The sequence below is a fragment of the Astatotilapia calliptera genome, chromosome 15, assembly GCF_964374335.1.
Source record: "Astatotilapia calliptera chromosome 15, fAstCal68.1, whole genome shotgun sequence".
Lineage (NCBI taxonomy): Eukaryota > Metazoa > Chordata > Actinopteri > Cichliformes > Cichlidae > Astatotilapia > Astatotilapia calliptera.
Genome location: NC_137436.1, coordinates 25,919,137 through 25,933,242, shown reverse-complemented (window position 1 = coordinate 25,933,242; position 14,106 = coordinate 25,919,137). Strand labels below are relative to the sequence as shown.

The 14,106-nt window shown below is 41.8% G+C and overlaps 1 protein-coding gene across 2 annotated transcripts in view; it reads left to right on the top strand.

Moving 5' to 3' along the window:
- Window positions 1-11,663, top strand: part of LOC113006725 (neuromedin-B receptor) — a 101,266-nt gene extending 89,603 nt beyond the window's left edge. For both annotated transcript variants that reach the window (XM_026142864.2, XM_026142866.2), the window contains one exon: window positions 962-11,663. In XM_026142864.2, the coding sequence (XP_025998649.1) occupies window positions 962-1,121 (160 nt within the window). In that variant the 3' untranslated portion in view covers window positions 1,122-11,663. The remainder of the gene's footprint in view (window positions 1-961) is intronic.
- The last annotated feature ends 2,443 nt before the right edge of the window (window positions 11,664-14,106 follow it).

Here is a 14,106-nt window from a genome sequence, read left to right as displayed (position 1 = left end):
TCTTTTATGTTGGTGGTTATCTTTTGGGTTGTTTCATCTCTGTCTTTGAATTGTTTTCTTTTGCTCCCCCATCAACCCTCTGTGCATACATAGTCCAGTCTTTACTCCCATGCTGAGTTTTTTGTTGTTGTTGTTGTTCTTTTGTACGTCTGACTCTAGATGCAGATCTACATTTGTGCTAAAGTCTGAAAGAAGAACTTAAACACAGTGAATGTTCTCACATGCTGCAGACAGATTAAATTACACTGTTGTATTTTTGACCACCAGTAGTGGTATCGAGCAGGCAGGATCGTGTGCGCACGGTTCCAGATATTTAGGCTGATGGCAGTGACACAACGACGACCAGCAATGAGTCAGGGAAAGGCAGAAGAGAGCTAGCAATCCTCTCCTCCACAGCAGGTTTAAATGTTAAAAATTTGTTGAAACATGGAAAAAGATAGATGTGCAACCATTGCTGTGAGTTCTTTTGCCAAGACAGTTACTGAGTAAAACTCTGTAGTCCCAGGGCTACAATCATCTTCTCTATCACAGAGCTAATAAGACCTTTCAGAGATAATAAAGCAAAAGCACAAAACTCTTTGTAGTGGAACAAAGAAGTGATAAGTTTGAAATGTCAGCTTATGAAAACAGAATTCAGTGACATGAGTCTAATAAATGGAAACCAGACCTGATTTCTTTTTGCCCTTTCAGCTACGAAACTACGATCCTGTAAAACTTTAACACGCTAATCTCACATGCTTTCAGCTTCAGCAGACACACTGCATGTTCCCCACAAACCTCTCCTCATCTGTGAAATGGTAAAAGGGCTGGTGTTTATATCGGGATACAGAGGCTTACTGACCACTCAGAGGTTTACGCCTCAACCCACATTCATGCAAACTCCTAACAATAAAAATATCTGGTAAACAGGAATCCCGCCACTAACATCTGCACTGAGTTTTGCTTTCTTCTTCCTCCTTAGTCAGCTGCGATGTGGTCGAGGTCCTCGCCCTGAGCGCCAAGCCAGCTATCTGCATAGCACCTCCCACATCCGCCTCACCTCCATCAAGAAGAACACGCCCACTGCTGCCCTCGCTCCGGCAGCCAATGGAAACCCCAACAGACAGGAAGTGGCTCTGTGAAGCAGGACGCTAAGAGTCTGACATTTTCAGCTTCACCTCCTCCCGAGTGTGAAATGTTGGACTATCGTAGGAGAGGTTTTCTGTTGCGGAGCAGCGATGGATGGTGGAGGGAAGGACAGCGGACACGAGTCTTGTACAAGTTGAATGGCTGCAACGGTCGCTCCTTTCCCATCAGAGTTATCGTCTACATCCTTACCTTGGCAACCAAACAGAAAGTGCCTCTTAGAAATACAAGATGGACAGCATAAAAACTAAGAACACTTTTTTCCAGGATGATTCTCCAGATTTATTAACAGTAACTGCATAAAAAATAAAGATGGATGGAATCAAATTTGTGAGAAAAGCCTCACAGACTTTAAAGCCGACAGCATGGCTGCAACGTTAGCATATCTGCAGCTATTGCTCGTTTTCTCTGTGCTTTGCTGCCGGGAGGCTCACCGTCAATGGACTCATCTAAAAAGCCATTTTTGTGTGTTGATTTCACTGAGTGGGCTCGTTTGTCTGCTGCACTCAGATAAAGGTTTCAGAACTCTCAGAGGAAAAATGTTCACATGTTATCCAAGGTCTCGGAGAATGCTCGGAGGCTACTCAGTGATGGGGTGTGGCCTGTCTTTATCCGAACTCTTCCTAAAACCACTTTGGAGATGAACGCACTTGAACCTGAATCTGTTTGGTAGCTCTTTGTTTTGTGGCTCTGTTGCTTGCTGTATCTACCAGGTTTTAACAGCTAACAGTCTTAAAACATTTTTTGTGAAAAGTGCTTCTCTGGTGCCAGCTTTAGTTTTTCTGGATGTCACATTACTGGAAGCAGCCTTAAACTCTTTAACTTGCTGTGTGTGTTGAACTCATAAGGACCTCTGATGAGAACAGGGTCTGGCAGGGCTGCTCTCGTTAGCCCTCTGGTCCTTGAACAATAACACAGGCGGTTTGAGTTGGAGGCCAGTGGGCATTTGTCCTCACCAAGGTCCTGCTTGTGTTTTCATGGAGCAAATCTCAAAGTGCTGCTGGGTGTTAGGAAAGTACCCAGTGTGGCCTATTTCTGCAGGCGGTAGCATCGCCAACCTGAGAAGCTCGAGCACAGAGTGTGATCCATAATCCTCTGCTGGAAAGCTGCAGGTCACTTTCTCTTGCTTCAAATTGAGTCGCTGGCCAAACTGAGGAAACATCTTGGGTCTGATTGAAAATGACTGACAGGCACATAGCTTAAGCTGCAGCTCTTGATTTACTCATGAGAAGAAAATGATCTTGTTGGAAGCGATGTGAGATCGCTGATTTACTTTAATGTGTATTTGTACAGGAGAAATTCCCCTCACAGCCAACAAACAGCAGCTCTTGCTTTTCATTTTAAAATGAATGCTGCTGTTGCCATAGTTTTGGTGTTAAAAGGGGAACCTGAACCCGTCTGCTCACATCAGCAGAGTCTCTGTTTTACTCAGATTCCCTGATGTTTCTGTTTTTGAACTGCAGACTTTAATGTTGCTGTTGTTTGGCTGCCAATAAACTGCAGAGTCTTTTGAAAGGCAGCAAACTGTTCCTCCTGCTTTTCATGTCATCCGTCTCATTATCCTTCGAGCTTTAAGAGACTTTTGCTCTCCTGATAGGTTTGAAATGTCTTTTTCTGTGAGTGGTTTTACTTGCCGAGTGTAGTGGCACGATTCCAGGCTTTCATTTATATCGGCCTCCACAGCTCTGAGAGAAGCAGAAGAAAAAACTGATTTTTACTGAACTACCGACCCGACACACTTCAGCCCAATACTGGACTTTATTATTGGCTCATATGTGATGCATACTTTGCAGTGCAATCTTAGATTGCAGATTTAAAGTGGATTATGATCACAGGTGACCTCCAGAGGTATTACAAATTTCACTGACATCAATATTTGGAGCTTTGGCTCACGAGAGTATTTGACAATGGAACTGGAGATGTAAGTGAAAAAAGGGAAAAGCAGATTGATTCCAATTTAAGAAGCTGTTAAAGCCACGTAGAAACAAGAGGGCTTTAAACGTGGATTCAGGGTGTTCTGGAACATTAATAAGAGCTAAATTATAGGAAGTGCTTTGCTTCCAAACATATATTATTTGGTGAATTAATTGTTAGCCTGCTTGTAGATAAATGCAAAGCATTGCCCTGCTGTGCACTTCATGAAGACTCCTCGGGTTATGAAGTAAGAGCGACTAGTTTGAACTCCCTTTTCCTTCCATAATTACTAACTAATTGCATCACAAATTTTTATGGACCTGTGAAATACAGAATTACACAGGCTTATGCTCTTGAGGACAGAGCTGTGACACTCATGCTCATTTTTGATCTCCTCAATGAATCCTGTTACCGACTGTTAACAATCAGGAGCAGCTCCTCACCCATCCATGGAACAAGATTACCATCATCACCCGACAATATCTTGCTCACCTGTAACTGAAGTCACCGCAGAATCAGATTTTGATAATAAGCCTTTCCTGGTGAATGCAAAACCTAACAGAGCTTTGTGCTTCTGCCTTAGCGTCAACAGCTGATGGAGTATCTGTGCCATATTTTCAAAGAGATGCTGTGACGTCCTGTTGACCGTGTTTTGGTGTCAGTTTTCTTCTCTTTTAAACTGAGTGTGTTTTCTTTGATGTTGTGCATGCTTCACCTTCCTGTGTTGGAAAGTCCTGTTCGAATGTCAGTCACAGAATAAATGCTTCTGCACAGGCACACACTCACACACCAATCTGCAGCATCATTGCCATATTTTAGTAGAAATAAATGTTTTTTAAAGGCTTATTTAAAGTGGAGAGAGGACAGGTTACAGGGCAGCCTGGCTGCTGGTCGTCACCTCAGGCTTGTAGCTTTTAAATTAGACAATCAAATGTAAGAAGCTGAAATTACAGCGTGCAGGCAGCTGTCAACGGGCTATAAGGTTCACATCTGTTGAACCTTATAGTTTGACCATGGCTCAGTTTCACAGAATAACCTTTATCAGAACTTTTATGGATTCAATCAGGCCAGTGATAAACCAGGCATGGCTCGAAACCCTTAACTAGTGAAAATATAGTAGTCTGTGTATGTGTGTGTGTTTTACGTCACCATTAAAGGGCAACAGTGCAGATGGATACACACTTCAGTTGCATCTGCTTGAGTCTTTTGTCGGTTTAGTGGAATGAGCAGCATCTCTGAGCCGCTATCATGTTCATCCTGTCACTCTGTACGCTGTCATTGCCGCCAGGGGTAAAAATGACCGTTTTGTCTTTTAAGGAGGCTGGTGTGATGACAGTCATGCCAAAACATCTGGGCATGGAAGAAAGAGGAACATTTTAGTTTTTAGTGTAGCTCAAAACGTTTTAAAGAATTTCAATCTACAAAGAATTAGAAGAACGCTCGCAGAAGGCTACATACAGCAAGGCTTCTGTCTGTTTCTTAAAGTTTAAAAAAAGTGACTCATATCCATGTTAAAAATTAAGTTCCACTTTTTCTCTGAGCTTTGGAAAGCTTGTTTTTTCCCCCTGAAATCTAGCTGCAGATTGTCAGATCTGAGAACTAAAGGTTGATGATTGGTGTTCTTGCCTGAAAAGGGACTCAGATAGTCAAACCGCTTGTTGCAGCTCTAATTCCACGTCTCGGCTCATTAAACCAAATATTAATTGTCCAATCAGTTTATGTTCCAGTGCCAAGATCTCTCCACAATATGTGTTTTTTCTCAGATATAAAGAACCACTGAAAGGAATCGAGCAGTTAATCTGGGTTCATGTATCACGCCTGCTTTGTTGAATTGCTGACTGTGAGGAAAGCTGTCAGCCTGTTCTGTGCCTGCAAACTGCAGAGCACCTCAAACTTGACCTGAAAGGAGCATTTGAAGGAGTGTTTCCCAGCTAGCTGCCCACCCTGGGTTTCTGTTCAGAAACGTAATCTGTTGGACGAACTTGTATATTTCTAACTTTATAAAAGGATCAGCTACACTCTGTCAGAGTTTCCACAAACTGAAACCAGAATTTGAGACTGATTGAATGTTATTAAAATGGACCAGGCCTTAACAACTATTTAATCGGATTATTTAAGCATTATTTAAGCACTGTGTGATAACAGCAGCTCCCCCACCACATCCAATCATAGCAATCTATCAAACTGTGTCCATGACAAAAGTAATGAGAAAGAGCTGTTCCGGTCCTGAAATCTGAAATCCTTCCTTCTCTGTTTCACCTTTTTGACTTTGCTCTGTTTGTCTCTGCAAGACTTCACTTTCTCTAATCATTCTTCTGTTTATAGGACGTCTGTCTGTCTCTTTAAAACTATCCAGTTTCTGACAGGAGACTACAGAAAAGGAAAGCAGTGGCTGTTTCTAGGTTCTCAGGTCATGATTTCTAGTGTCATCTTGAGACTTTTTGTTTATCTCTACCAAATACCCAAAGCTCTTTGAAAAAAACAAAGAAAAAAGTATGCTATCTGCTCAGACAGTAACTATGAATACCCGCACCAACCGACACCACCTGTGTGTGTGGATGCGTCTAAACATCAACTGTGTGGGGTTGCAGGGAAAGTAGGACCCAAATGCAGGACTCTCTGTAATGAACACAGTGCATTTATTTACAGTGAGGTAAATATTAACGCAATGATAGATCCCCGTGTGTCCCCGACTTCTATGCCGTGTCTTCTCCCAGTGTCCGTGCTCCGTGTTTCCTTCTCGTTGGGAAATCACAGACGCAGCCATTAGTACATTCACAACGGCAGCAAACTCACACTTACTGACTGTCTTGCTTAGGAACTAACGGGAATTCTTGCAACGATCCGGCATCGACGCAAGGTCAGCCACTCTCCCAAGTAACTCCCACAGACGAGGCTGATCCGCTGCATGTCCCGGTGGGACACACTCTCTAGACCTGTTTCCCAGGAAAACCAGGACATCGCCACACACACACACGTACACACACACACATGCACCCCCCCCCCCCCAGTAAAAGGGATAACGAGGGACAACAGTGCAATACATAACCAAGGCAGGTCACCGTGTGAGGACTGCCGGCCCAAGACAACCCTCCTGCATATTTGTCACATTTACATGCTTCAAATCATCAAATAAATTCATATAGATAACCTGAGTAAATATAAAGTCATCCAAGCCTACCTGCCCTGTATAAAAAAGTAACTGGTAACGGGTATTTCACATCACTGTGGAGGAATTTTGGACCACTCTCTTTGTGGTGTAAGTCCAGACTTTGACTTGGCCACCCCAAAATCTTTGTTTATTGATCATTATCCTGCTGCATAACCTGACTGCTTGAGGAAATTCTCCTTCAGTATTTTCTGGTATGGAGCAGAATTCATGGTTCCATCAGTCACATCAAGTCATCCTGAAGCATCAGAGAAGCCATCACACTACCACCACAGTGTCTGACTCCTGCTGTGATGTTCTCTGTATGAAACGCTGTTAGTTTGATGTAGATGTAACGGGACTCAAACCTTTCAGAAATTTCAGCTTTTGTCTCGTCAGTCTACAGAATAAAAATCCCAGAAGTCTCGGGGATCATCCAGATGTTTGGTGGCAAATGTCTTTGTGATCTTTTTGGTCAGCAGTGGTTTTTCTCCCACGGAGGCCATTTTTGCCCCGTCTCTTTCTTACTGTTGAATCTGACCTTAATTGAGTCTGCAGGTCTTTAGATGTTGTTCTGGGTCTTCTGTGACCTCCTGGATGAGTTGTCCATGCGTTCTTGGAGTAATTTTGGTAGGCTGGTCTAAGGAGCCTGGAAAGATACCTCTTTAAGTCTTGGACCTATTTAAGTTTCTTGAGGACGTTTCATCTCTCATCCGAGAAGCTGCTTCAGTTCTGAAGAAGGGGCCAGATGTAATTTTGGCACTCTGGTCACTCCTAGGAAGGTTCAGCACTGTTCTCTGAATTCACCATTTGTGGATAAAGTCTTTGTACACCTTTCCAGACTGATAGATGCTATTGACTTTGTTTATCAGATGTCTCTTTAGATCGTAACATGATGTGGTGCTTTCTGAGATCTTCTAGCCGGCTTCACTTTGTCAGACAGGTTCTGTTTTAGTTGATTTCTTGATTCAGTGGGTCTGACAGTGTCAGGGTTGCTGGGTCGTTGACCCAGTATTTTCAGTTCACGTTCACTGTTTATCTACTGCCTGTTCCACTTCCTGTTTTATTGTGTTAGCCTTGGTCTGTGTGCATTATGTTCAGTCCTCTTCCCATATATCATTAGTTCATTAGGTTCAGCTGTTCACTCACCTGTCTCCAATCGTTGTCATTGTTAATCATGTATTTAAGCCCTCTCTTCCCTTCAGCCCTTGTCGTGTCATTGATGTTATGTTGTCGTTCCTGTTAGCGCTCAGTTATTCAGCCAGCCACTCAGTCTTTCAGTCAGCTAGTCAGTTCTGCTGTTCCTGCTTTGTTCATTCACCCGGTCCAATAAATCCTCATCATTTCTTCACTGTGAGTTCTGCGTTTGGGTCATCTCTTCCACGCCTCCACACACAACCCCTGACAGACAGAAATCAGGCCTGGGTGTGGTTGGTGAAACTGAACTGCAGGATATATCATCATCTGAAAGGTGATACATATGCAAAAACTAAGAAATCAGAAAGGGGGTACATACTTTTTCCCAGCACTGTAGGCTGATCATGTGGTTTAGACTTAAATATGGCAGAAATCGAGCATGAATGTGAGACGGCAGTTTGCCCAGGTGTACTCTGTCATTATATTATTATTTTGTATGTTAAATAGTAACTGTCTTTAAAAGATGAAAATAGCAGCAGAAATGGTTTGTTGAAGCATCAACATGAGGATTTTTTAAGCCACTTTGAATCGGTGATTTGAAATGGGCCTGAATCACTGTTGGACCAGTATGAAGTGGAGGAAGTCCAGTTTTCAGCTTCGTTTTTCTCCTCAGTTTGCTAAAAAAATACGATAAACATCTGCAAAGGATCATTCTGGTCAATGCAACAGAAACACGATGATGCTGTGGGCAACTTGGGTTAACTTGGGTGTATTGGTGTTTATTTCAGCTAATGAGTAATGATCTGTAGCAGGAAAACGCCAAGGATATGATTAAAGCGTCACTGAGAATTCTATTTTTTTCAACATGTACTTCATGGATAAAAACACTGGGCCACCTAGACGTTACCATGGAAACCCACTATGAAGCACCCAGCTCACAGTTTCTGTGCTGATGTTAATGCTGAAGTGATACCACTTCCAGCTGATCATGGAATATCTTACAGGGACAGAAATCCAGTTAAGCTGACTTGTTGTACTAGTGGCATCCTGTTACAGCACCACACTTGACAATTTGTCTACATTAAAACTAAGAAACAAAATGACTTGTGCGCATCATAGTACTCAAGTTTTTAGTCTTTAAAGAAAAGGAGAACTTGGATGTCGCTCAGTCTGCAGGGAGCAGGAGCTGTGCAGCCTGGGTGGAATTAACATGGATGAAGGAGTGAGTCGCCCTCCATCCCATCATGCTTCACTATACTAACTTAAAGCAGTAAAAACTGCTTTGCTTATTTCTTTCATTTTTGGTCACACTTGAGATCACATTGTGGATGAGGCTGCTCAGGCCATCAAATATATGGCCTGAATGTAATTGAAAACTCATGCGGTGCTGAATGCATATTCACATTATCTCTCATAGGAGAGAGCTGGAAACAAGGTGCTGCATGCTCGTATATTACCTCCGTGCAGCTGATAATGAGATGATTTTAAAACAGTTCTGACAGAGAATATCTGGGTGAGAACATTTAGGTCCAAGAAATCTCCCTCTTCATCATTTCATTTATTTAACAAGCACTGTGTTCATCGATCCAGAGGAAAGTAGCAGTGCATGAGCCACAGTTTGCCCTATAGGCAAATTTTAATCTTCTGTCCTCAGCCACATCTCCAAATGGTTATCTAAAACACAATAAAAAGGTCATAAACACTGCACAGAGTACAGATAATGCAGACTGACTCATACCGTAGCTAACTAAAGCTGTAATACAACCTTAGATACAAAATAACGCAGCAGAGATCATTAAATAACACACAAAACAAACAAGAAGGCAAAAGATGATGTTGGCGGCTGTCTGTGTGCCTTTAATTCAGTTTAATTCAATACATTCAATCCAGCGCCAAATCACAACAACACTCACCTCAAGGCCCTTTAAATTGTAAGGTAGACTCCACAATAATACATTTTTTATTATAAGTTGCATGACTTAATGTTTTTAAACTACGATGTGTGTGATATCTTCATCTTATAAATTTATAGAAAGTGATTTTATTATTTTTTATTTATTTATGATCATTATTCTATCTATTTATTTACACGTGGAATTAGAATCCTTGAAGAGCAAACATGACGAAGTAAAGAATGACTTTAGCCTGATGATGACATGCTGTTATTTTATGGGTTATATATTTCTGAGTAATATGCATATAGATATACATCACTGAAGCTTCTTTGTGAGCTGAAAAAAATGTCTAGCCGAAAGGTGGTTGAGTGTGGCCAGTTGGGTTCCCAGCTGCAGAGTAAAGACATTGATGAGTGGGGAAAGAAGATGATTATATGTAATCAAGTTGAGCAATTAGACAGAGAGAAACACGCCCATTATTAGACCAGTTTCATAAAGCTGCAGATACCGTTCAAATTTCAGAGATGGGGGCGGTTTTCTTTGTTTCCAAAGCCTTATCTTCACCCCTCTGTGCCAAACAGCTCCATTATTGTCTTTTAAAAACACACCAGTGAGTCTCTGTTGCTCCCACTGACACGTTCTTAATTACTAGCAGTACCTTGAATATTAGCTTTCACTGCAGTGTTTTCACAGTGACCGATCCTGCTGCTACAAATGCTCACAGGAGCAGCAAAATAATGAAGTCACCGCCTCTCAAAAGGCCAACAAAATGAATGTTTCCTCCCGAGTGTTTGTTAGAGATTACAGTGACTTGCTGTTCTAGACAAATTCTGACCACGCTGTAAAAATTTTAATTTACATTTCACAATCAAAGAAAGTACGATCGTGGACCTTTCTCTTTTCACTGAACTGTTGTATAAATCAAAATAAAATATAGTAGAAGGTGCTAGGTTTGAATGCACCAGCTGGTTGGGTTCTTGCTGTGTGGAGGTTTCATGTTCACCCCTCTGTGGGTCTCTGTGGGTTCTTCCCACAGTCCAAAGACATGCATGTTAGTGTCAAGAAAAATGTTCCTCTTTTTTAACCAAATCATCGTCATCTCCTTCTACCCTGTGTTTACTGTGGTCAGTAGTAGATTGCTGCAGTTTCCTGTAGTTTGCATGAAAGATGCCAACCAGTCAGAATCTTCCATCCAAACCATGGGTGACACTAGCACTCTGTTTGCAAGCAAAGCAACTGCAAAGAGGTTCATAGTGCAACAGCAGCAGCACCGAGCATCCTCCAGCAACTGCTCGGCAACCAGTGAGGGAAAAACTAAAACCAGTGTAGTTTTGACACTGAGAACTTAGCCATTAATTTCACAGCGAGTGCCAGCAACAGCTTGGGAATAAATGTTTTTTCCTGACTGGTGCTCAGTAACCGGCCCCCTGCTTGTGTGGTGGCGGAACAGACATAACTAATAAAAACTGAAGCAAAGAATCCCTGAAAATACAACAAGACTAAAACCACAAAGTTTCATCTGTTCTGACTGGTTCCAGGAATAAAACTAGTTGAAATTTAGTTTTTAACATGAGACTGTACTGTGTTAACAATATGTACAGACAGTAACTACAGCAGTATTACACACTGCAATTTAACCAGTCGATCAAATTTATCCGGTATGGAGGGTATTATTATTACTCATCATTAATTTTCAGTGTTGGAAAATGAGAGGGGATTTTAAATCAATTAGGCCCTGTGGGGGCTGTCTCTAATATATACGGGGAAGCCTTTGTGGAATGAAACTGGGGCCAAAATTCCTTGAACAAATAAGACAAAAAACAGGACCGCCGGGCCTGTTAACCTGCTCGTCCAATCAGAGCCACATAGGAAGAATTAGTAACCAGTGGTTGTCGGTAAAATTTGCTTTATATTGCCGTTTGTGTCAAAGTGGTGCGAGGGGAGATAAGGACACGGTTCATGTTGGTCTAAGGGGACGAGCACACAATTATAATATTAAAGACTTTAATTAGTCGGGTTCAAAGGATCACAGGTTCTGTTCTCCTTCCAAGAAAAAATAGAAGAGTAGTTAAAAAAGAGAAGGTGACCTATGTAAACGTGTCAATGTGAGATTTATGTGACTAAAAGAAAATTAAAGCAAAAAGAAATGGTGGCGCATCACTGATGAGACCTGAATGATGAATGCTTTCTGTATTGTGCCTGAAATGGAAAGAAGACAGTTATGTGCTCAGCTGTCATTTAAAACAAATGAACTGTGTGAAATTTTCTGTGTAAAGATGTTTAATTATCAGAGTTCTAGTTTAATAATGTTAAATTTGTGTTTTCCTGTTTCAGCTTTCTGTATTTTTGTGTTTTGATGCTTTGCAGATGTTACCTTTCTGAATGTGCTGCCATCGCATTGATGCACGTTGTAATGTAACCCTAATAAAGTACAGTCACAGGTTTCCAGCTTTGTGTGTGTGTATGAAAGAGCTGTAGCTCGTTGCATTGAAAACATTATGGATTTTTATGTTTTTAACCAAATGGTTGCTTGATGTTAGCACATGAAAAGCTCAGTGCTAACATCAAGCACAAAGACACAGTTTGTATCCAATTGATCAGTACCAAACTGCAGGAAACACCAGTGTGTGTGTCCATTTGTCAGGTGAGTTTCTTCACTACGAGCTAGCGTCTGTCAGGGCTGACTCGGGCGGTAGTTCTAAACAGACCCAAACACAGAACCAACAAGGACAAAAGTTTTAACAGCCTTTGTTTTACACAAAGAATGAGGTGGCAGCTGTAAGGGAACGGAGGAGGGGGGAAGCTTTCGAAGTCCGGGGGAAGCTTTCGAAGTCCAGGAGAGTTTGTAGGATTAAGCCAGACTCACACTGCACTTGTAGTGTTTCAACTTTGTCTTTAGCCCAAACTTATCACACATTTTTTTCTGCTCCTTTCACCTACAGGTTTAGTTTCAACTACCAGGTTCAGACTGTGTGGGTTAAAATATGTCTCCTCACAGCAGTTATCCTTCATGTTGGCGCATGGTGAGTTGGTAAAGACAGGCTGAAACCTGGAACATCAAGCTAGTGGCTTTAACAGAAGTGTAGTTTTTGACTATTGTCCTGTACTGTGGAGCTTATCTGGTTGTGAAGTGATGACTTGATGAACCCTGCTTCCTACTCTACTTTTATTAAGGCTGTTGTGTTTTTAACATGTTTTAATGCTTTTAATCTTGTTCTATTTAATCTGAACAAGCCCCTAAAAAAGTCAGTGACCACTGTCGGCCTCTCTTGGTTTTTATTACCACTATTTATCAGTGTAATGTTTTAAAGCTCAGTTTTTAAAACCCTACGGTGTAACTACAGCCCAGTCCATGCAGCAGTATTTTAATGACTAACCTCATATTGTGGATGGATTATCTCAGTTGTTCTCCTGACTGAAATTTGGTCCGTTTATCCTGCCATGCAATTGCATTTGTCCGTAACCATCGGGAATCCTCACGTTAACTTTTATGGAGTGGAAAAAAGCAGGTGTTCATCCTCCATCGCATTATGCTAACCATTGCTGTGTAGCTAGCCACCACATAGCACATCATTATTGTAATGTTTGCATGCCTCAAACATTAATGATGACACCTTCAGTATTTCTCAGTTCCATTCTTTAATTCTCAGGCTTGCAGCGGCAACACAGTCTGTAGCGCTAACTTGTTCATCTACCGTTTTTTTGTTGTCTCCTCTTTTATATCATCCTTCCGCCTTACATTCGACCTTTCAAAATAAAATTTCTGTAAACATCACAATCACCTTTTTTTTTTTTTAACAAACTTGGGTACTCAGCGAGGTGAATTATTAATCTGAACCTATGACAACGACACCTAATAAAATTACTGAACGTTCTTATTACTTGAGTTTCTCCACACCTAAACATCAATTAAACAGCACTGCATCTGTGCAGATCTCTGACTAAACACTATCACTAGAATCCTGGTTACAGTGTTAGATTCAGGAACAACAAACATGTTACACGCAGTGTAACCTTTAACTGGTCACTCAGATATTCAAGTCTTAGATCTGATGTAATCAGACAGATGCATAGGTACGCATCTGTTTGATCTGACTGGGTATCTGGGCTTGTCTGTTAAGGTGGGGTCGACATGCCGTCCAGGTGGGGCATCTTCAAGTCCATGTCGGATTTTCTTGAAGAATGAGGCATTCCTGATAATTGAGTGTCCATCCCTTGTAGCTGTAACTTCAGAGCCCTTAACCTTGGTCACTTTGTAGGGTTTTGCATTGTAAGGTGTGGATAATTTGTTGTTCTTGGGTTGGCGATGCAGCACTGTGTCACCCAGTCTTAGTGAGTGTGGTCTGGCGCGACGGGTTGCATCTGCGATCTCCTTCATCTTGATCTTTGCACTATCATCCTTTGCTCTCACTTTAGCATCTGAACACTTCCGCGGAGTGGTGTTAATGAAAGGGAGCTTAGTGTATAGCTGGCGTTGAAACAGTATTTCAGCTGGTGAGCTCGCTGTTGCGCTATGAAGTGTAGATCTGTACTCACGAAGAAAGATGTTTAGGTGCTGTTTCCATGGTGTGCCCTGTGTTTCGGCAACTCTCAGTGCTTTGCCTAGGGTTCTCATAAATCTCTCAGCAATGGCATTCACCTGAGGCCAACAAGGTGTGATTTTGCGATGATGAAATCCTAGGTAGCCTGCAAACTGAGAAAGCCTCACTGTTAAAAGGAGGACCATTGTCAGTTTTTACTGACCTTGGGATTCCAAACATGGAGAACACTTTGTCAATGACTGGGATAACAGAAGATGCTGATGTTGAGCGTACACTTTCAACGACTGGATAGCGAGAATACTCGTCTGTGTTAATGAGCAGGTATTCCCCCGTAGGGAGTGGTCCA